The following is a 23,603-nucleotide window of genomic DNA, read 5'->3' as shown; positions in this document are numbered from 1 at the left end:
GCACTTTTTGGAGTCCCAGCCATGAAATAACTATAAAACACTGGTACTTTATAGTAGCAGGATTTATTATGCTTCTTTTTTTTTACTATAATATACACAGACAGTACCGAACCGAAATCCATGGCCAAAAACCATGAGTGGGTTTTCACTCACCTGAACGGTCACACCCTTAGCATACATTCTGAACATTCAACACAGGCAACAGTGAAAGTTACACATTCACAATCTAGTTTTTCGATATGGTACCAAAGTACAAGGAAAATCTTTTTATAAATGATATATTGCAGCAGTTGTTTAGTTTGGACGGAACCCAGAACTAAGCTACAGTTCCAAAGACATCTGAAAATGGGGCGTACCAACTGTGGGTATAAAATATATAAAATATGTATTCCTAATGGATATTTAAACAGTAAGGCAAATCAAGCAACAGGACATAGCGGAAAGGTGAAACAAAGGGATGTCTTATTTTATTTTATTGTATGACAATGTGAAGCATTGTCATACAATTGGCTTCTATGTGAAGCACTTTGAGTCTGCCTTGTGTATGAAAAGTGCTATATAAATATAGTAATATAAACCAATATAATATCTGTGAACAGGGCGTTTACCAAGCCCTGATAAGGGGTTCAGGTATGAGTGACTAAAACTGCAGTAGCCATCAACCCATGTCCTCAATCAAGATGGCAACCGCAGCACAGGATGCTATAGGGTTGAGGGGGTTTAGCTTCTGCGGGGAGGAGAGAGGCTAACGAGAGCCTAATGAGCACCTAACAATGATGACTTCAATATGAGACCTCATGACACCCCCAGCCCCCTTCCCGCTTACACTGGACATTTATTGGACCAGGGGAAAGTGAGTAGCGCTTCGCCGGGTGAGAATAACTAGTACAGTTTATTAAGTACAATAAACGCCCGACGCAAAACATGATTTATGCCATCTGGCTACGACAGCGTTGGCGGTGGTGCCTGTGAGGGGGGAAAGGGAGATGCTGTAGTCTCGGCTGAAAAGGAGGAAATCCAGACCTTGATACTAAGTTCTGAGACATATTACAGTATATCGTTTTTGATGCATAAATTAAGTGAAATCCGAATCGAAAATTGAAAATGACAAGAAGCCGTTATTTCAAGCTAGCCTACCCTTTTTGAGGTATTTATGACACGCACCATGGGAAAGAACAACAACTCATATCCTCAAATGTACCCTCCCTGCGAGAGTTCAGCGTTGCTGTTAATCAGCAGGTATTGAAGGGGTGGTTGTTAACCTGTCAGGAGGATACAGCGCCTGGTGATGCATGAGGCTTTAAAAAGTTCTAGGCTGCTCGTGCAGTTGGTTGGACTTTCGCAAGTCTCTAGCACATCCGTCAAAAAGCATCCCAGACAATCATCCTCTTTGCATCTTCAAGGATATTGGTTTCACACACACACACACACACACACACACACACACACACACACACACACACACACACACACACACACACACACACACACACACACACACACACACACACTTTGGGTTGGTTTTCTGCTCCATTTGTTTTGAGTGGAGTGGGTTTCCTGAGAATAACAGGGTAGTATTTTGCCGCGATGGCTGATAAGGGTTAGCACTAGCGGTGCTCCCCTGCCACCAATGGCTGCAGCGTGAGATAGGAAGACCACACTGTGCGGTACGGGCCTCGGTCCTGGGAGTGAGACAAAAGGGATCGGAGCTCGGCCGTGGACACAGAATACCCCCTGAAGGGCCATACAGCGTTTAATGGGACCCTGTGACCGTACGGTTTATGGAGCCAGAATGGGCTCGGGTGGAAGCTGCACTTTAATAAAGAACAGGGGCAGGGGGGAATGTGTGGAAAATGACAGCCTCCAGCTGACAATGAACAGAGAAACGGTCTCCAAGGTAGTTGATGATAGTTGAAAATAATAGATGTGTCTGAAACCAGGCTGTGCAACAAAGCCCGGTCCAGTCGTGTCTAACCTTAAGTGTACACCCTTGCACGTGTTTTGCCAGACGAGCCACGTCTTAGGTGACTCGTTCTATATCACTGACACCTCCCGATGTAGCCCTACGGGCATGTTGGTGAAGGTCCAAATCCAATCAGACTGTATTAACTCCCGTACACACCTGTCAGCTAATGGTATAATTAACGTGCAAGTTATTTCCTAGGCCGGGGCCGAATCGCAAACGTTTACGTTAACGTTCATACAGTCGTCGTGAGTAATATATGGGAAGCAAACAGCGTGTTCTGCGGGATGTGAGCTATGAGACCCATGGGAAGACGGGAGAAGAAAAACATCTCACAATACCATAATTTTAGCCTTAGCTTCTTCGTATAGCCCCATAAATACCTTTGCATTCTTGGACTAGGCCCCGGTACTTTTTCTTCCCCTGTGTTTTCTAATAAGCACCTGTCCTTTCTGGAGAAGGGCCATGAATGGGATGTCGAGAAGCGAGGGCATGGAGTTCCTTTGGCCATAGACTGACTGGTGACAGGTAAAGAGTCAGAAGATTAAGGGTCATTTGTCAGGATCGAGGAACAAAGAAACCAACCCAGGTTCGACACACACACAGCTTTTATTCCATTTGGATGCGTGTACAAAGTGTGTGTGTGTGTGTGTGTGTGTGTGTGTGTGTGTGTGTGTGTGTGTGTGTGTGTGTGTGTGTGTGTGTGTGTGTGTGTGTGTGTGTGTGTGTGTGTGTGTGTGTGTGTGTGTGTGTGTGTGTGTGTGTGTCTGCAACGCGCCAGTCATTAACAGCCTCCATCACAGCTCTCGTGGCCATCTGAGGTGCCCTGCCTTGAGGCCAAACAACAGCTAGAGTTGATCCATCAGAATCCCGGGGAGCTGTTTGTGCACAGTGCGTTTAGACAAACACCGCCAGCGGGGACGGACACACGGACCCAAGTGCTGCGTTTCATCCGGGCCCTTTGAAAAGCGCCTCAGAAACCACACAAATGGCTCTGCTCTTAAGTCGAGACTGGCTCTGGATGGTGAGTACCCTATAAAGTTCAGCAGCCAGCTTGCGTTTGATCTCTTGGGTCTGTAAACGTTTCGAGCGCCAGAGATGCTGCGGTAAAGTGTAACGTGTTGCCGAGCGCAGTTTGACCTCTGCCCGCCGTTTAACGCCCTGGCGCGTGTTTGTTTGTGAGAGCACCATGGGAAGACCCCCGTGTCTGTTCCCCTTCCTCCAGGGTCCGTCGAGGAAGCCTTAAGGATAGTGCCAATTATCTGGCGAAGAAGAAAAAGGCGTCTCTATGATGCTGCTTGATAGTTTGTTTAATGTTTAAGTGCACACAACGCAAATCTCAATACAATCGTTTGTGTATGCGTACGCATTCAAACTACAGAGGTTATTTAAGTTTGTGTTGTGAATTTAATGTTTAATGTGTGTTACGCATCACCAACAAAGTAACTCACAACGGGATTCTTTCCGAAGGTCTGCACTGCAGAACTCCCCTTCAGTCTCAGACATGACAGAGGGCCAGGAGAAAGGTATTGAGAGTTGATAGGTGCCATATAGTTAAGCACATCTGATTTAGAGCACCGCTGAAACCAAAGGCATTCCTCAATACAATACAGGTGTAGATAGTGTGTGTTTGTGTGTGTGTGTGTGTTTTTGTGAGCATGTGCATTTGTGTGTGTAACATGAACCCAAGTTCAAGCATGGTGACCTTTGACCTGGGATTACTTATGCAATCAGTTTACTCAATAAAGGTCATGGATATTTGCGCACACCACACTTTCTAATATGTTTACCGATCATACCGGGAAACAAAGATCACTGCAGACTCAAAGGAAATCGCACAACATCTTAACCACATCAAGATGTTTACTTTTGGCCGCCATCGTTGCTTGATCAATAATCTACTGTCGGTGTGTGCAGCAGCATGACACCATACCCCTCTACTCTACTCTACTCCCTTCTGAGACGCGAGGAGGAAAGCAGTTTCAGATTAATCTCCGGCGAGGGACCATGGCGTCGCTGCGCTCGAAGGTCACCGACCGACCGCACGTTAATCCCAAAACGCAAACAAAGCGCCACTTCAAACCAAGCGTCCGCTGGGTGCCAAACCCAACAGGCCGCCGCCCGCTCCCGTTAGACCGTTTCTCATCATGTTTGCCGGTGGTTCTTGACATGTTGCTAGGGCTCTGCAATTAATTAAAATTTTGTGATTTCGATGTTGTGATGGCAAACGATCTCCAAACAAATATAATCGAGTTAACGATTTATTTATTTTTTTGAAGTTTATGTATTTCATTCATTGAATGTTTTATAGAAATTGCAGCTGGATACACATTTGTAAATCGTTTTCTATTTGAACATTTTGTGTATTTTTTTAAGGGGAAATTTCAAAGTTCTCAGTTACAACGTTTTTTTTAGAGAGCAATGCTGACCTAATGCATCACGTTTTCAAACTCAAAAATAATCGTTTGAAAAATCCTGATCTCAATATTGACCGAAACAATCATGATTGTGATTTTTTTTTTTTTCCCCATAATGGAGCAGCCCTACGCGTGCCTACCTTTCTTGTGGAGCTGCGCCCGCTCCTTCTGCCTCAGGTCCGTCTCCCTGCCCAGCGCCTGCCTCTGGCGCTGCAGCTCGCTGCGCAGCACGCCGAGGCACAGCTGCATGCACTCCCGCTCCTTCTTCTGCTCTCGGGGCCGGCAGGGGAGCGGGGGGGGGTGGGCACAGGAGAAATGAGGAGATGCTGATTAATACTGATGCAAAGGAAATACACTGCTCTTATCGCTGCACTGATCTGAACCAGTTCAGAGATAAGAAATAGGTTAAACAGGGAAATGTTTCTGAAATGATTTACATAACTATATGGAAAGGCTAAATGTATATTAATGTATATAAATGAAAGATTAATTAAAGTTAAGGATATAGCAGCTCAGATCGTCAATTGATTATGCTTACCGAACTGAAAAATGTATCTCAGTAACATTTAAAGCATGTAAAAAGAAAATAACAACACATACATGATGCAACAGGTATCATTATTTTTTTATCACAGATGAAGACATCTGCATACCGACCAGTGCTGCAGCCAAACACAATCACAACAACACCTCACCTCACCCAGCACACATGGCCTCACCTTTCTTAACCCCCCCCTACCCCCAGCCCAACACTAGAAGTGATAAAGACGAGGCACGCAGTATAACTGTCAAGGAGAAGCACACACGCGAACACGTGGCTCAAAGACGGCAGCACACAGAAGAGACACCGCCAAAATACCGGGCCGTCTCCCAAGACGCAACACCCAGGTAGGAGTCCATCAGCCCCAGATGATGGACCTCCCCCCCTCCTCCCGGTCTATCTAGTCATCACCATTGGCTAGATAGACGCCGCGTTCCCGGGGACAGCAGGAGATTCTTGTGGCGGGCGGCTGCAGGTGATTAGCAAAACATCCATCTACCTTTCACAGAGGACGGCCCCTGCATCGTACGCCCCCACTTCAACCACTCTATCTCCTGGCTAGGGGAAAGGGGATCCTGGAGTTGTGTGGGGGAAATCTAATGGGAAACAGCAGCGGCCGTGGGAAGTTGTGGATGGGAGCGGTATTGTGCATAATAATAATATGTATGATGCCGCGTACAATATTTACATTTGGTTTATAGGGCAGTGGGGGGTGCGGACAACTTTAAAGAGATGTTGAAGACTGTGGAAGGCGGGCAACCGATGGAGCGATGACACATTCGAGAGAGGGAGGAATGTCGGGCTGTGGCATCACACGCAGCCACCTCCAGATAGCCATCTTTGATAGGAAAAAAACTCTTTCTTCTTCGGGCCTTCTGAGGGTTTGTTGGGGGAAAACAGGGAGCCGTCGCAGCGAGACGGCCGATAGGGCCTCCATCTCTAGCCTCCTTTTAAAGTGTCGGACCCTGATGCTCACACACATGCACTTGCTAACAGCCACCGGCTTTGGCACGAACCACCAAAGCCTCCTCCTACGCTTTCACTGCCAGAGCGGCGAGTTGACAGATAGGTCATGTCCTCTATGTGTGTGGGGTTGGGGGGGAGAGAGGGAGAGAGACAGAGAGGCAGAGAGAGACAGAGAGAGAGCGAGGAAGAGAGAGGAAGAGAGAGAGAAAGAGACAGAGACTGACTGTAGTGAACATCAAATGGCAGTTGGTCAGCTGAGTAAATATGCAGCAGACATGGGGTGTGGGGGGCTGGCTGTGTGTGTGTGTGTGTCTCCCTGTGTGTGTGTGTGTGTGTGTGTGTGTGTGTGTGTGTGTGTGTGTGTGTGTGTGTGTGTGTGTGTGTGTGTGTGTGTGTGTGTGTGTGTGTGTGGGGGGGGGGGGGTACAATATAACCCCCCAGATTAATGGTTGAGTGTGGGTGAGAGGGTGAAAGGGCCATTTGAGGGGGGGTGGGGGGGGGGGGGGGGGGGTTTGCAGTGCCGCTTTGATCCATCCACACTGTGTGTATCTCACACGAGGGAAGATGGAGACTAATCGGCAGAACCCTTACAAAGTGCTCCCTAACCCCCACATTTCTCACTGGCAATGCCGTTGGGGAAAAAAACTAGCGGCAACAAAAAGGGAAAACTGGATTTATTTCTTGGCGTGACCTGAAAAGGACACTGTAATTGATTTTACTGAACGTGTAGGCGGCCCGTTCCTGTCTTTCAATAAAGGGCTCCTTTGAGGGCCCTGGTACAGACTACAGTTGGGGGGTCATATTGTGTGAGAGCTACAGAAGTGCTGCCTCATGAGGGGAAGGAATAGGGGTATGGGGAGAGGGGGGGACAGAAGAATTGTAAGAAAGGTCAAAATAAAAAAAATGGTAACAGATGGGGGAGTAGAGAGGCAGTGTAGAGCAAGAGTGGATTGTGGGCAAGCTCAGAAAACCGTTTGTGTAACACTCCATATTGATATAATACACACACGGCATGACTCCATCATAACACGTCCCACATCATTCAAACCAGATATGACATCTATAAACGAGTTCATATCGTACAATTACACCCGCTATCATGATGTATTTTGGGGTCTCCTCTTTCTTTCATAGTTTATTTCGACAACCAATTCGGTCATGTTATGATGACATTTCAGACTATAGGACACCGCTGTCAACTATGCTAACAAAAACACACCACACACACACACACCTTCAATATCCTGCGTTAACATGCTAGAAATCCCTCGACAATCTGCCGTAAAGGCAGCTGTACAACAAAGCACACGACATCGCTATGTATTTGCACATGATCTGAAAGGTATGTGATGTTAAAAGCAACGGGAGAGCGAGCGGGGTTGACATCCTTTGAGCGAGGGAACCGCCACCTGACAGCAGAGGGTGTCAGCATGAGCCCCTCCTTCCCCCCCCGTTCCCCCAGGGCTTTAAACGCAGCAGAGGCGGGAACGCTCGAGGCGATTTGTTTAGAATAAACACAGCATCGTCGCGTACCTGGGGATTAGCACTTCGTTTTCACAGCTGCACGGCGGCCAATTACATTGCTATGTCGGATGGGCTTTTCTTGATTTCCCCTGTGCAGAGGATCCTCCTTAAGGGAGGGGTGAATATAAAGCAAACACGATGCACATCCACTGTGTAAAATGGTTCTATAACAACCCTATTAACCCTGGCTGCACTATTAACCACGAAAACTTCTCCCATTCCAAAGCATATTCTGATTTGTTGGTAATAATGATATGTGATAATATAAACATACACCATGCAAATAAATTGCTTCCACCAACTGATACCACATCCACGATGAGAATTGCAGAGAGCCTCGATACACCTTTGTGTATTTAAGAAAAGTTAAAAAAAAATGATAGCTGCAAAATTTATCTTTTCTACTTCTAAACTCTTATGAATTTCTAAGGGTCACCAAGTCTGGAGCCGAGCGTCTCACCCGCTCTGTGCAAGCAGCCGTCGTCCTCAGCTTCTCCTCGATCTCCTTCCCGATCTTCTGCACCGTCACCTGGGTCTGCTTGATGGCTCTCTGGGCCGTGTGGAGCCTGCCAGCGGGGGGAAACACGAGACAACCATGAGGCTGGGAGGCCGACTCCAATCACACAGTGGGAATAACCTGAAAGAGCTTTTACCTCTACCGCTTTTTCTCATTATTTTTGAGACATATAGAGTAAGCTTTTAAATTAAACATACAAAAATATATTAAAAGGTCTATAAAAGTTGCAGGGCATGAGCAAAAACCCATCAACTGTCGAATATATTGTTAAGTATTAGTGATAAAAGCCAGTTTGTTTGGGCCTCTGACCGCATGAGGGTTTAGGAGGACTTTCCCAGCCGTTTGTGTGTGAGTGTTTGTGTGTGTGCAGGACCGAAGCTGGCCCCTGATAGTAATGAGGACCGCTGCTCGCCACGGACTGGGATTAATCGACATAGTTCTTTATGGTCACTCCGCACAAAATTGGATAGTAAATGAACAGACAAATGCTGAACAAAGAACAACATGGATATTGAAAACATGAAACGGGATAATGAAAAGCCAAGGGAGTATTAGAATTACTGTCGTAAGGGTTATAAATACCCCGAAAAAAGGATAACTTTCGAAATCCCGGACCGCAAATAGCCCGAGAGAATTTTAATCTACTAGTATCGTCTAATAGATCTGACCAAAGCATGAGATCAAATGTTCCCAACCAAACATCAACCTGTCTAGCGTAGAGAATGAGGCAAAAACCTTAAAAGCCACCGCTAACCCTGAAATGCACCATACAATAAAACAACATAGGCCATACAAAGTGACGGTTTTTGTCATACTTTCATCTTCTTAATACTATTGTTTATTCACAGCCACAAACGACAGCCACAAAAACAACAAACTGCATGAGAATAACTGCAGCCATCAATCAGGGAACTTGTTTAAACGTCCAGAAATGTTTCAGCATCTAGCCTTCTCTCTCAAAGAGAAGGACCCCCCCCCCCCCACACACACACACACACACAAAACAAACTGCCACAACAGAGCCCACGGGACCCCATTAAACCAACATCAGACGGCCATTCCACATGTTGGGAGGATGAGCCATGACAAAACCTTGCTGGGGGATGGAACCAGTAATTAGACCGCACATTGTCACAGCGGTCTGCGAGCCCCAAGGATGTGAGGGTTTTCTGCTTGATTTATATGCGTTGTTCGTACGGCGTGAGAGCTCGCTCTCCCTCTCGGTGGTGTGGTGTGAAGGGGGTTCTACCAGCTGAGATCCTATTGGACCGACGGCTAGCCCTTGGTCGAGGCAGACAAAAAAAACAATAGCATGACTTCATGTCTTGCATCAACAAATTTTAATAAAAAGCAACCCCCCCCTGATTATTCATAGAGCGCTTTTCTCAAAACTTCTTCACAGCCACTGCTCAGGACAAAGTCAGGAGGCCAGAGAAACACACACAATTGGTAATATGATATACTGCAGGATTATCTTATGCTACACCTATCATTGCTTTTGTACCGTCGTTCCATATAAAGAAATACAAATTTGGAAGCGATTGCCAACCTTTTCCAATTAAATAATAACACCGTGTTGTCACACTGCAACGGAGCATGTGTTATTACATCTGCAAGAACAAATATTGTGTATCATACTATAGTACGTTTTAGCTGAATTCCAGCCAAGAGCAGTAAGTATATCCCTGTATCACATCTACGGTCTCAAAGGGATTGACAGGCCTACATTAGATAACCCTAACTTCTAAAGCAGCCCACAGTAAAACTCTGACCCAAACCGAGTGGGAAAAGGAACCCATCTTAAAGGATCACTCCTGCCAGGAATGGCTAGGAGATACATTCAACTTTAGTTCCATAGAACGTTATGATTCTATAATAAACCAAAGGAAAAGGACAAGATCAAGATAAGTAAACCCCAAATCACTCTCTTCTTCTGTTGCTTACTTACAATTCCTCAGACCTCCCAACAAATTGCTTCACGATCCACCTTCCGCCGTGAACAACGCAACACCAGACACTGACGACGCACATATACACAGGAGAACAGGAGGAGAGGGAATTCTTCTGGTGTGGATAATAAAAGAAATAGGCATTTCATTTGACTTTGATGTGACGGGTTTATGTTTTGGTATGCACTTGCAGTGAGCCTCCGAGAAATGCTCTCCTGGAGTGGGTTTGGTTAGCGAGGCTCTGTTAAACAGGCGTTCAGCTTGGTGGGGGTAATTTTACAAATCCCAGGGGGCTCCCACACAGACTTTTTCCTCAAATTAAAATCACATGGTCACCTTGGGATATTACTCCATCTGGTTTGCACCCACTCAATAAATGTCATTCTGTTAGAATTTAAGGGAGGAGGCATCAAGGAAAAAGCGGTTTATTTTTACAATTCCATCCTTACTTTTTTTTTTTTTTTTACTTTCATTATTTATCTGTGCGATGTGACAGCGATAGCCGACGGTTGATCACGCTTAGGAACGCCGGGGCAAAGCTGTTTTGACAGCTACATCTGTTTAGGTGATTGCCATGGTGGAATCTGATCTGGCATCTTCCCCTAGGTGAGAGCAGTTATCTCCTGTCCCCCCCCTTTCATGCTTGTCTGCCCCCTTATCGCTCAAGGCAAGTCCAGGCTCAGGGCCTGCCCGTTAGATCCCATGGTCTGGAGGTGGCGAGGGAGGGATGGTGGGCGTCAGCGTGCAAGCACTACAACCGCGAGGCAACGGTCCAGAGCACACATTCCCACAAAGCCGTGACAACTTTTGTCTTGTTTTGTTTTTTCGAGGCAAGAGGGGGGAGGAGGGAAGCTAACGGCTACGCTACGGGTGTTACCCCAGGAAGTTATGACTGTCGAGTGTTGCACTTGGCACTGTCGTGTCGATAAAACGTAAGAAAAATAAATGACAGAAATATTTGCTCATTCCGATCATGGGAAAAGATCAGCCAGGGTGTCAGAGACAACACCCTGGATGCTACACACACACACACACACACACACATACACACTCACACACACACACACACACACACACACACACACACACACACAACTTCCTAGAAAGATTTTGAGATGGGGACTTTTGAGGCGGATTATGGAAGTTTGAAAAGGATTTAATAGGCATGAATTGTCACCCAACGTAAATATAAAAGCTCTTTATATGTTGACCGAATCTCTTCCGGCCTATTAAAAGATCGTTCCAGTGTTGCTGGCGGGCAGCAGTCAGCTGGAAGGCGTTCCAACACCCATCCTGTTTTCCGTTGATTTCCCTGTTTTCCCTGTTTCCCCTCCGTCGATTGCCTGAAACTAAATATTTACCAGGGTTTATACGCCGCACTGCGATCCAACGTTCGCTATCTCGCCACAATCACAGATGCGGGGTCGGCGCTAGCGAAGGCAGATGTGTCATCTGGCGTACAGCGATTAGAGACCAGGGGCCAGTAGGGGAGCGCTCATCAGTTGTCTGTGGTTTGTCTCATGGCTTTGTTCACCACCCCTCCAGATGAGGGGATTACGGCCCGGGCCACGTGAGCGTGAATCCCGATGAGAGATCCCGGCTTTGGATGCGATCCATTCCCTGAAACGGTGTCGTGCGCTGTCTTCAGCAACCTTGTTTTGTGTGTTTACATGATTTTGCCCCTTTCGTCTTTTTGGGGGGGTATTTTTCCCCTGCGTGTATCCCTTGTTTTCAAAGACCGCTTTGACGCAACAGTGGAAACTTTTTGTGGATCAGTTGTGCACCGCAGAGAAAGCGCAGAGAGGATGTGCAGTTCAAGTTCAAGGGGGGGGGGGAGAAAGGTAGTGCTTTCTTGGCATAACTTTGAACCCTCATGTTCACTCTTACAGAAATATTGCATTTCTCCAGAGATTCTCCATCCTTAAACAAGGGTATTCCGAACAACGGGCCCTGTTTGGGTATATCCAACTTTTTATCTACAGACATGGTTCAATGAAGTTGATGAAAATTCGACACATTCGGTTTGCTTATTTTGCACACCAACAAAAATGATTGGGAACCACAAACTAACTGTGATTAGACTGATCTCGTAGAAGAAAACCAGGGGCACGAGTGCTCAACTAACGGGAAGGTAAATGGCCTTGATTTTCCTTGTCATCTCAGCCTAGTTGGTATCCATGACATGAGAGTATGGAAGAACGTGTGGCCGGATCTTCCAGCTGTTCGTCTCGCTCAGGCGTGCCCGGTGCATTTGTCAAACAAATGTGCACTAATGACAACAACTCCACGGGGAGTCCATGATTGTATTCTCTTGATATTCAGCAACCATTATTCAAACATAATAGGGTCATACCTTGTTGAAGAGAGCAGCAAATTGCCCCATTCAAAACAATCTTAAGAGACGTTTTGCAGCAACAAAGAGGGATAATGTCCCGGGAATATATACCTCCACAGAGGAAATAACAGCCCACCAAACTGGAACAAGAGTGGAGACCTGATATTCAGAATCATAATAAACATCTCATTCCATCCCGGACTGTATCTCATCATAGAGGAATGTCAACACATTAATCCAACTGTTCCCCTTACAAATGCATTGTCTCCTTATCTTTGAAAGTTCACAATATGTAATGGGTAACCGTTTTCTTTGTTATTGTTTTTTTCCTACAGTGTATGTGCATTTATGCCTCGTAGTACAGAGACAACCTTGCGATACTGAGTCATGTCTACTGTGTTCCCTCACTTATATTAAAGAATTTAAAGAATAGTTAAAGAATAGCCGTTTAGCTTTTTCAATTGTCGTCAGTGAATAACACTATTGACTCCTTTCCAGCTATGTTCATGAGTTAGCAAAATATATATATATAAACTTTTAATAAAAAATAAAAAGAATTTGCAGGGGCAAATCCTGCTGGTTGATTCTGCCAATAAAGGCATTGAACAGGTGGCAGCTGATGTCTCCATGACACGGACCAATCAGAACAGCAATCACAGAAAATATTTAGCGTTTCCGCATTGACGGCACTGACCCGGAGGTATGACTTCAATGTTTAGTGATATGTTAGAGCGCGGGCCATATTGGTGGAGTTTCAGCGGGTTACCCTCCCTCCTTCATCCACCCGAGGGCAGGGGAGAACGCTGGCAGCCATCTAATGAGAAAAGACTTCCCACATACACGCATCTTCAATGGGAACTTCATGGTAACAAAAGGATGCAATGAAATGCCAGGCGATTGTGGGCGAGTGCCAAACGTAAATATTTGAAGATACATTGAGCTCCGGGGAGTGGCACCTATGCTAAATCGGCCACAAAGAGCTGTGAACCCATGAGATTCAGCCTCCCAAAGCAAGGAGTACGGTTCTATGGTGGGGGCGGCTTCTACAATCGGGCCCCATGTTTAAATCAGGCAAACAAATACGCAGCCTATGTTAACATTACAGACATTATTCAATGTCAGAAAGCTAGCGCATAGTTCCTCTATGGCCTCGTTCAACCTAGGATCCCAGGGTCACTCAAGAGCCTCCACTTAAGGACCACTTGAAGAAAACATTGGAAAAACACATTAGGACCCAGAGGTGGAGCAAAAAGAGAGCTTGAATAGGCTTCAGACCAAGATGGAGTGCTCTGCGCCTTAGTGGCGGACGGGCTTCAGAGACAGAGAAAGCAGTCAGGGAACCCCTGGTGGATCCGTCCCTATGTTCCCCCTGACCCTGCTCCCTTTCCACGTGGGCTACTCCAACTCTGTCATGACTGTGGCCCTGAGAATAGGGGAACGTCTCTCAGATCACCAGCACAACAGGATCGCCTCACTTCCTCCCAGAGGCCCATTGTTGTGTCGAGTATAGCAACGCCGCGCTGCCTTCCAGCTTCGTGAATCAGGTAACAAGAGTCTGTTGATGGATGGTTCGCCTCTCCTCCATCTCTCCATCAAAGCCTGTTGTCTTTTGTCGCCCCACTTTGCCTTGTTGTTGAAATAGCCCCGGGGTCTTGTCAACAGCACCAAAAAAAGAAAAGGTGTTCATTCGCTGACAAATTGCCATCATTAATCAAGATCCCTGCTTGTGTCGTTAGCGAGAGAGGTCCCATCCATTCCTGGCATAGCGTTAAACCAAACCAAATAGCTTGTTGCCCTGTGCACCCAAGTAAAGAGCAGACCAGAACTAGGAGTCCTGGAAGGAGCGTGGCCATGCCTCGCTGACTAGAGAAAATAAAATATACTAAATATACATTAATATTAAGGGATATCCCAGATCTTGGAACAAAAGATGACCAGCTACTATATTCCATCACCAAAACAAAGCCGAGCACCTTATTGCTAAGCATGGATAAGATACTTTAAACCACCCCATGGATATATTCCGAAAAGGTAAAAGCAATAATATTTAAAAAAAACCACTATTCTAAACAAACTACCGCTTGGAGAACACCACTCGGTCTAGGAGTTAAAGCTCTTAAACAAACTTTAACCCTGTTGGTCGGGGCGTAAGGCGGTACAGTACTGCAGGCAAACTACGTATCTGATGAATCCTCCTGCAGTGTGGGATCATGAACCATGACCATGTCAGTGTGCTTGGGGGCCAGGACACAGCACAGAGCCAAAGGAAACATATACAAATGGAGAACGAGGGAAGATAACATACAGGAAGACAGAGAGGGAGCCATACAGGTAACCATAAGATGAGGAATAAGCGGGAGGGAGGTTTCAGAAACGCTTCCATGGATTTCAACAGGATCCGATCACTGTAAATCTAGAAAAGTAATGAGGCCCTAATAATAAAATGAGCCGGAGCAGAGGTCATAAGAGTGGCGAGGATGACAAGGATGATGATGATAATTGGACCGGGGGTCCATCTCCCCTCGGTCATCCGCATCGGGCTCCCCGCTCCCCCCTCTGTGCATTAAAAAGCATCCGGGACGAGGGGAGAAGCTGCCCACCAGCGGGCTGGCGGCAGGGCCCTCCTCTCTTACCGCTTTCCCCGAGAGGACGAAAGTTCACATCAGGAAGACATTTCTGTCGTTCCCCTAATTTGCCTTCCGAGGAAGGAAAGGGTCGAGCCGAAGGAACTTTACAATGAGCTCTAATGACGGGCCCGCCGTCCTCTCCCAAGGGTTCCAGTCCTCTTCCTGGCTCCCTGGTTCCACGGCCACTCGGAGGTAATTGGATGTGGTGGGTGATGTAATGTGATAAGGCTGCTGTTTTACTGTGCAATTCCCCTCGGGGATAGCCCTGGTGACGCCGTAAGTAGTATTTACATTCGACCGCATTGATATAAAAAATAAGAAAAAGGTCAAAAAAAGAACCAAGGCCATGTTTGTCAACAAAGGCCAGTAGCAACTACTCCTGATATCTAAAGTTCTTGACATCATCTCCTCCTTGTGGTATAAATGTGCATTTATTTTTGAGTATTTTAACTCCCTAGAGCAATAATTCATAATCAAAAGGCTAATCCTGACCGGTGATGACAATGTGCTTTTACTTTGGCTGCACTATGGTCATATTATCCATATTTATGTCTTTTAACTTCCAAGAAATACAGAGCCGACTGCAGTCTTGGCAATTCGGAGGCGCTTTGGAGGAACCCATAGAGTACAGGGACACTAGCTTAGATGTTAATTCCAATAGCACCATCTAGTGGACAAATGACGTGGTTGCTTCAGAAGACGCTGTTGAAACTGTATGTTCCTACAATGGCAGTAGTTGTGCGATCATGTGATCTACAAAATGAGACGAAAAATGTGTGATACATGTGTGATGATGTGACAAAGGGAGAGGGGGAGCAGTGGTTTCACCTGAGCAGGGAGAAGACGCTGTAGGAGTTGCGGACCGAGTGCTGGTCTACCTGCAGCAGGCTGTGCTTCTTGCGCTCCGACAGGTCCTACAGTAAGACAACGGCTCAGTGGTTCATGTCCCGGACAGTGTGTGTGTGTGTGTGTGCATGTGTATGTGCATGTGTGTGTGTGTGTGTGTGCGCGTGTGTCTGAGGCCCTTGTAGCGATAGGGACCGGGGCAATTACCTTATGATCAAAGTCAGCTGCGTAGTAGCCATCATTCAATCCAAATATAATCTCATTTGGACTCCTGGAGCGAATCTGTGGACAGACGAGACCATAGGCATAATGCAGAAAGGGCACAGAGCACAACAAAGAGTACAGTAGGACCGTAACATATGGCTCTGGCCTCAACTCCTCGCTTCACTCTCTCAGATAACATGGAAATACAGAAAAACACATGTTCCCTTCCAGACATTGTAGGCAACTTGAAAACCCTCCATTAGATCCACTTATTTCATTGCACTGCAACGAAAGATGCCCTCTCCCTCTTGTATGCTGACGGCTCGAAGAACATATTCCCAAACAGCTGACTGGGCGGGTGTCTGCCGCTCTGCCGTTGAACGGTTTCAACGGTCAGCTGGCGTGAAACGCAGTGGGAAAGTGCTTTGGTCAAGCCTGTCATGGATCTGGCAGGAGCCACGCGTAGGGCTCCAAGGCTGGGCTGTTTGGCCGCTGCTCCTCACTCTCACCATACAACATCTGAATTAAAGCCTAAGAACACAATGTAGGAGTCATGTGCTCTGGGGTTTTGTAAGCTCCCCTCTACCCACTCCATCTTGTTCAACCCCCCTCCCCCCCCTGCTGTTGGCTTACTGTTTGACCTCAAATGTTAACGCATAGTTTGGATGGCTGACGGTCATGCCAGGGTTACCAGCGCCAAACAAGGTAGACCGCTTATTAATATCCGGATAAATACATTCTGTAAGTACATTATTAGCCCTTCTGAAGATGCCTCACATCAGCATACTGCAATCCTGCATAAAGTAATAGAAGATGGCTCATGTTTGAATGGACAACGAAGATCCATCAACATTGTATTGTCAGCATTGAAAAAATATTACTTTAAAATGTTTAGAGTGAAAAACTGTTATAATGACCTTGAAATCTTAAACTTGAAATCTTAAAAATCTTAAAGTTATGCATCTGTCAAAACAAGTGTAAGTCAGTGACATTGTGAAAGAACTTCCCAAGAGTTCAATCTAATTCTCAGCGAAGTCTGCACGCTCCAGCTTGTTATTATCACCCTATCAAATTCCATGTTTCCTCATCCAACAGGGAAACGTGTCATCTCATTGCAACACATGCTCCCCTTGGAATGAGTATGATTTTTCCTTTGGCTCTCCAAAAAATATAATCGTCTTCATCGTCACGTGTACAGGCGCTGGAGCGGACCTGTTGGCCGGTGTATCGCAGGCCGTCCAGGTTGACCTTCCACTCGATGAGGGGCTGGTACTGCTGGAGCTGACCGCCCCAGATCCTCACCACGAAGCACGACACCGACGTGTCCAGTAGGTCCGGCAGCATGCCGAAATCCAGGCTCCGCCACGTCGGATTCTGACGCGCACGCGCACACACACACACACACACACACACACACACACACACACACACACACACACACACACACACACACACACACACACACACACACACAGACACACACACACACACACACACACACACACACCAGGGTCCAGAGGGATTGCAATGGGGATTTTCTTTTTCACAGAACAGTCCACATATCGACATAAGAAAACAGATCGAAGCTTTGGATGCATCAATATACTCTGAATGTCATATATGAATTTGAATTGTAAGCAATTAATGATGGTATTGTGTAACCTGATCTTCACAAATTCACATGTCCCCATCCCTCTTATCATACATCATTATAATGTCACATCTCACTTCCTGAGTGATCGAAAAGCCTTTTGAGACAGTAAAGCCTGCTTTTGATTTACGCCAAATTAGGAAGTATGCTTCACACTCTAGTGAAAGAGGGGCGGTACACAAAACAAATGAAAATCTATCAGGGAGTAGAAAGAAAGAAAGAAAGAAAGAAAGAAAGAAAGAAAGAAAGAAAGAAAGAAAGAAGAAGAAGAACCGAGAAGGTAACAGGGAAATGTAAATCAAATAAAGAGAGGTTACATTCACTATTGGGAGTGGGCACCATGTTTGTGTGTGTGGGTGCGTGCGTGCGTGCTTGCCTGCATGCGTGTTTGTGGAGGAGTGCAATAAGCAAGGAAAAGAGCTTATGTCAGCTGATGACTGTGCATTTGGCCTTGCAGTAATGCCCTGCTGATACTGTAGTGCAGTAACAAAGGAAGTGTGCAGAGATTGCACAAACAGAGGGTGAAACCTCCGGAGATCCAATAGCATAAAGTTTACAGTTGGGTCACATATGTTAAAACACAAGTGCAGCGATTTGTAAGGGAAGAATCAGAAGGTTAGAGTCGCCATAGAGACTCTACCATGATCTACTAGACCACTCTACCATGATCTACTAGAGTAGATCATGGTTTTGTGCAATGATGGTTGACGATAACTTACCAGCGAATCTCTTATGACCTCACTTTCATAAAAGTCTGCAAAGACAACAAGAAAATTCTGGTTAAAGAGAGGAACACTTATATACATTCAATGTATTCCTTGCAATATCTCCTTAGAAAGTTGTTTTGACAGTAAGGATAGCAAATGGGTATCTGCGTCAGAAAATGTCATCACTCGAAGGGCATGACATAAAATAACACCAACTTCTTTCATCCTTGTTCAACGTGATCAAGTCCATTATACCAACACGGCTTTTCCTTCTAGAAAGGCATCACAAGCTTCATCAGCACAATCCAACTTGTGACTAGCATAGAGAGTGACCATGACATTGTGTTTCCCCGAAATCAATGGATGTCAACCATTTCTTAGAACTTCTTACAAGTGACCATTTATACAAAAAGATTGAATCCTACTACCCGGAGATCAAAGTGTTCATAGACCACCATTATGAACTGATGCTGTGAAACATCGCTGCTCAAATTTAAAAAACGTTTGTTGTTCAGCATCAAAATGTGAGATAGAAACATCTACGATTTTATCAGAGAAGTCATGCAGCTCTTTGTTACCTAAAAATAATAATATATAATATATAAATATAATGTTTAACGCAGTGACTGCATGTCTCCATTGTCATGTGTGTTTTTAACCATGATCCTTATGAAGGCGCAATAAAATGACCTTGACCTCAAACTTGAAACTGGACATTTACATGATATTCTTCATAAAGCCATCAGAGACACCAGCCACTACACAGAGATGCAGTAGAGAAAGAGAGGTCGAGAGAGACAAGAGTGACGCAAAGACCCATAGAGAGGGAGGGACGGAGCGAGGGACAGGGTGTATTGGGGCACACACCTCTCGATATGCGGTCTTCTACACAGAGGTGGAGGGTAAAGTAGGTGTCAAGCAGTGGAGACCCATTCTTGTTGACAATGTTTCTGGCGGCGATGCTGCGGAGGTGGCGTAGTCGTCTCTGTTGGGCAGGAGCACAGAAAGGAAGAGTCATGGTGGGTGAGGGGGAGGCGGACTACAGCAGTATGAGATGGATGGAGACGTAGCGGGATGATAGAGCAGCATTGTGTGGGTGTACTTTGATTAATATCCCTCCCGTGTTATCAAGGAATGAAAAAGAGTTCCCCCTCTGTTATTTATGATGCCCCCTTGCCCATGTAATCCTGCCGCCGGGTCTGAGATGATTTATCTAGAGAAATATCACAATTAGGGCCGCTTTATATTATTTATTAATCTCCAGGTATCTCTTAGTCATTAGGAATTTTGTCTATAAAAGGTGATGTATAACAGCAAATTTCTGTCAACTGAAATTTCTGGCAGGCTGCGTCCCAGTAACACTATTGAGGTGTAACACATTTTTATATTTTATATACCATGAATAAAAATGCTATTCAAAGTCAAAAATACTCAGACTTCGATCCTACATTGTTAAAAACAGGCATCTTAAAGTAATCATTTCAAAATACTTAAGCAGAGCAGGAAAACCCTGGCCCCATGTACCCACCAAGGGGAAGGAAGTTGAAAAGGTGAGCCTATGGGGTCCTGACATGAAAGAGTGAATTCATTGGGTACAGGAAAAACACCAACAATGCAGCCCTCTCCAGGAAGGCAAAGTAAAGGCTGTGCTTTCAGAGGAGGTGTAGGTCCTTCCATGCGTCGTGCAGGCCATAGCTCCTGTGTGTTCTACTAGTGTGCTGTGGACAGTTCTTGCTGTTCTGAAGATAGCATCAAGACTGATAGGTTCAACTAACACAAATGTGAGGAGACATGCAATCTGGAGGTGTAGGAAGATAATTGGATAGAGGAAGGGGGCAGGGGGGGTTCTGTTGACAATAACTCCTCCGACCAAATATAGGCCTATTAAGGTGCATCCCTTCCCCAAGTTATCCTGGGTGCTGAAAAGCTATATTGGAACAAAACAGAAAGTCAACTATATTGACTAAAAGGTAAACGCACCAGCGGCCAGTGTATATTTATATTCACTAGTGATTTTTAAGAAAAGCAAACAAAACCAAACATTGCACATCATCTCTTGCAAACACTTCATCAAGGCAAGCAGATATCTTCATGAGACAGCCTACTTATCAGCAACCAAAACATAAAAGCCGAGTCACCAAAAGTACAGACAAAGTTTAGTGTATGTGTCAAGTATACCTGGCAAACATTGACCTTAAAGAGGTAGGTGCAAAACAAATGTCAGCAAATGTAAATAGGGCTGCAGATTGTAGGCCTAAACACACACATTATTATATCTGCGAGGTGGGGATTAGACCCATCACAGTGAAGTACTCTAGTAGAGATATATTAGGATTTAGCTAATTTATTTCCATTCATTTGAGGCACAAGACCAACCTCACAGGAGTACCACTCCTGCAGAGTCTCACTAGTGGCCTGCTATACTCTCTAGCTTGAGGTCATGTGGAATACAATTGTTTTTCCACCGCCAAGACTGTGATCCTAGACATTCATTTGCAAAGCAATGCATGCTGATTTGCAACTATGACTTTCTCACGTATAGTCATTAAACATTGCTTGAAAAGCAATTCCTGCGCTTCCTGTAAGAAATATGCAATTCTCGAAATCTGCTTGAAGAGACACCTGAACTTTCGCCAAATGCAGCACGAGGTGTGATTGGTGGAGTGTAGATATAAAGGGTTAATGAATTATAGACTTGCCAGAGTGGATTTTAGGACGGTTTCCATGTGTAATGTTGTCTCAGATTGACAAAAAACAGACAACAGCAAAGTCCCATTTGAGAAGCTTAACCATAGGGTTTCCTTTTCAGTTAAGAAAGTAAAACGCTGGTCCATTGATTGTTATACTTGCAGAAGTTGTCTGAATTCTCACAGTTCCAATGACATAGTACAAATGCAGCATTGCATTTAGAATAACCAGTCTATACTTCGTTCCAAACTGAAATGTACAACCCATGTTAAAAAAGAATATGTAATAACATAGTCCATGGTGCATACAAAGAGTAAATCGACAGTAACATTGCAGAGAATGGTCCGCTTCAATGCCATTACTGCAGATTTATACAGCATCTGACCAACATTCTTTACCAGTAGACCCTCACTGCAACGACCGGCCACCATTCAGTCGCTAAATCTAAGTCATAGGATTCCCTATAAGATTAAGGGCATTGGGAAACAAAAACCCTTTGTACTCTGTTGTACTCTGTCTGAGACTTCTGGGCAGGATAAAGACAAAACACAGACACTGTATACTGGCCATTTGTCTTAAAGGTTGACTAATAGCCCAAAGGTTATGATAGTTTATTTTTCAGTTAGAGATTTCAAGCATTGAATCATGACACACACACACACACACACACACACACACACACACACACAAACTATTTACTTTACCTTACGCAGAAGCTTAGAAACATTCTACTTGTCAATCTTTGTTTGATGACAGGATAAACAGTAAAAATTGACTTATCTTTACAAAGTAAGCGAGTAAAAACAGATGCAGACCCTTTTGTAGTGAGATGAGTTGGTCCACAAGTAAGTTCTTTCCCGAAACGCTGTCTTAAACTTTACATGTTTGGATTTTGTAATTACATTATTAGCCCTTCTGAAGATGCCTTACATCAGCATACTGCAATCCTGCATAAAGTAAAACAAGATGGCTCATGTTTGAATGGACAACGAAGATCCATCAACATTGTATTGTCAGCATTGAAAAAATATTGCTTTAAAATGTTTACTTTCTGAATGTTATACAATTGGAGTAGACTCTATGCACTTGTGTGCGGTTCAGCCCTACCAGGCAATGACCATGCGCCTATGAAACCCTATGAAAATCCTCACAATATCTTTTTAATTATTGCACAATAAGGCCCCTTATCCCACCAAGCCCGTTGTTGAAACTGGTACAAACAGGATTACAAGGCAGCACCATTATACAACCACCTTATAAAATATCTTATGTGGCTGCCTACATCCCAAACTCGTAACATCCCTGCTAAAGGGAATGTGAACACTAGGAACCACACCAGAACAACCAATGCCACTGTTTACTTAGTGGGTTTTTAGTATAAGTCTGGAATAAATATTCAAGAATGAATGCTTTCTGATTCATTTACCAATTGATGAACCCTTGACTTCCACAAGTCAAAGGGTTCAAAGAAACCATGGAACTGGTCACCTGAGCTTGATGATACATAATGTTATTCCCAACAGCTGCAGAATGAACTCAACTCAGCTGGAATTGGCAGTGCATTTAATTCGTAAACAATTACGAGAAACTAGAGTAAACATGGACGTGGAGCGGGGTGAAGCATGGTAGAATCAAGTGCCTTTGAGAACAACGTTGCACATGATACACACATGACAGTACCAAAGCTCGACTGTTAGCTACAGCAGCTAACTAGCCATGTTAGCTACCATAGGCCTGGACTTGTTTTATAATACGTTGTCAGTTATCAATGCAACACATTTGAGGTGACATGGAATGGCCTACGTGCACAGCGCTCACACAGCATGAAGTTAGGACCATGCACATAACGTTACCTGCTGGGATGTGAGTTCTACATGCAGTGCTCGGGTGGATGAAACTCCGGAGTTAGTGACAGCTGCAGCGGGGATAGCAACATCCCGACCGGTGATGGAGTTCATCCTCCTATCGGCAGCTAGCGAGTTTGCTTCATTCAACAAAATATCCCATCGTTTGCATCTACTACAATCATTCAATGAGTGTCCTATGCTTCAAAGCTCCAAAAATGAGTGTGCAGACATTGTTGTTTAGAGAGAAAGTAGTGTAGTAGCCTAGCTGTCAGCTAACCAAGCGACAAAAACAAAGTAGCTATTTTGCTAGTTGCTTCAGAGTTCATGTCCGGTATTTTGGTAGAGGCATCTAGGTTTCTGATTGGCTCAAGACAATGTCCGTCACACGAAGTCTTTAAACCTTGTGTTATAATTGGTTTGTTTGGCGGACGGCCGCTTGGAAAGGGAGGGGCATGTATGTATATCTGTCAATGCTGGAAGGAGGAAGTCGCACGGGACAGCATGACCTGCAGGTGACACACGATATACAATGGGTATTGTAGTTATAATTACACGGTATTAGGGCATTTAAAACAATTGAAAGTGATAAACATCCTTTAAAGTATGAATAAATAGCCACATATCTGATAGAATGTACACAGAAAGATAGATATAAAGAATAGAAATACATGATATTTTGTCTTACACAAAGTCAGTATCCTAACCTAAATTGTCCTCAAGGAGGCAGCATTCAACCGAGCAAAAGAGAAAAAAGTAATTTCAAATGTATTTAAAATCGGAAATTCACTGAGCTTCTCGCCAGACCGCTGAATATAAATAAT

The 23,603-nt window shown here is 44.9% G+C and overlaps 1 protein-coding gene across 1 annotated transcript in view; it reads right to left on the bottom strand.

The window, feature by feature from the left end:
- Nucleotides 1-23,059, bottom strand: part of uvrag (UV radiation resistance associated gene) — a 73,243-nt gene extending 50,184 nt beyond the window's left edge. Inside the window, exons 1-8 of the mRNA XM_079737779.1 lie at nt 22,789-23,059; nt 19,115-19,232; nt 18,260-18,294; nt 17,102-17,263; nt 15,893-15,967; nt 15,668-15,753; nt 7,872-7,977; nt 4,521-4,647 (exon numbers count right to left, since the gene is read on the bottom strand). Coding sequence (XP_079593905.1) covers nt 4,521-4,647; nt 7,872-7,977; nt 15,668-15,753; nt 15,893-15,967; nt 17,102-17,263; nt 18,260-18,294; nt 19,115-19,232; nt 22,789-22,893 — 814 coding nt within the window. The 5' untranslated portion in view covers nt 22,894-23,059. The remainder of the gene's footprint in view (nt 1-4,520; nt 4,648-7,871; nt 7,978-15,667; nt 15,754-15,892; nt 15,968-17,101; nt 17,264-18,259; nt 18,295-19,114; nt 19,233-22,788) is intronic.
- Between the last annotated feature and the right edge of the window lie 544 nt (nt 23,060-23,603).

The sequence above is a fragment of the Pollachius pollachius genome, assembly GCF_949987615.1.
Source record: "Pollachius pollachius genome assembly, chromosome: 6".
NCBI lineage: Eukaryota > Metazoa > Chordata > Actinopteri > Gadiformes > Gadidae > Pollachius > Pollachius pollachius.
This window is presented reverse-complemented; position numbering and strand designations above follow the sequence as displayed.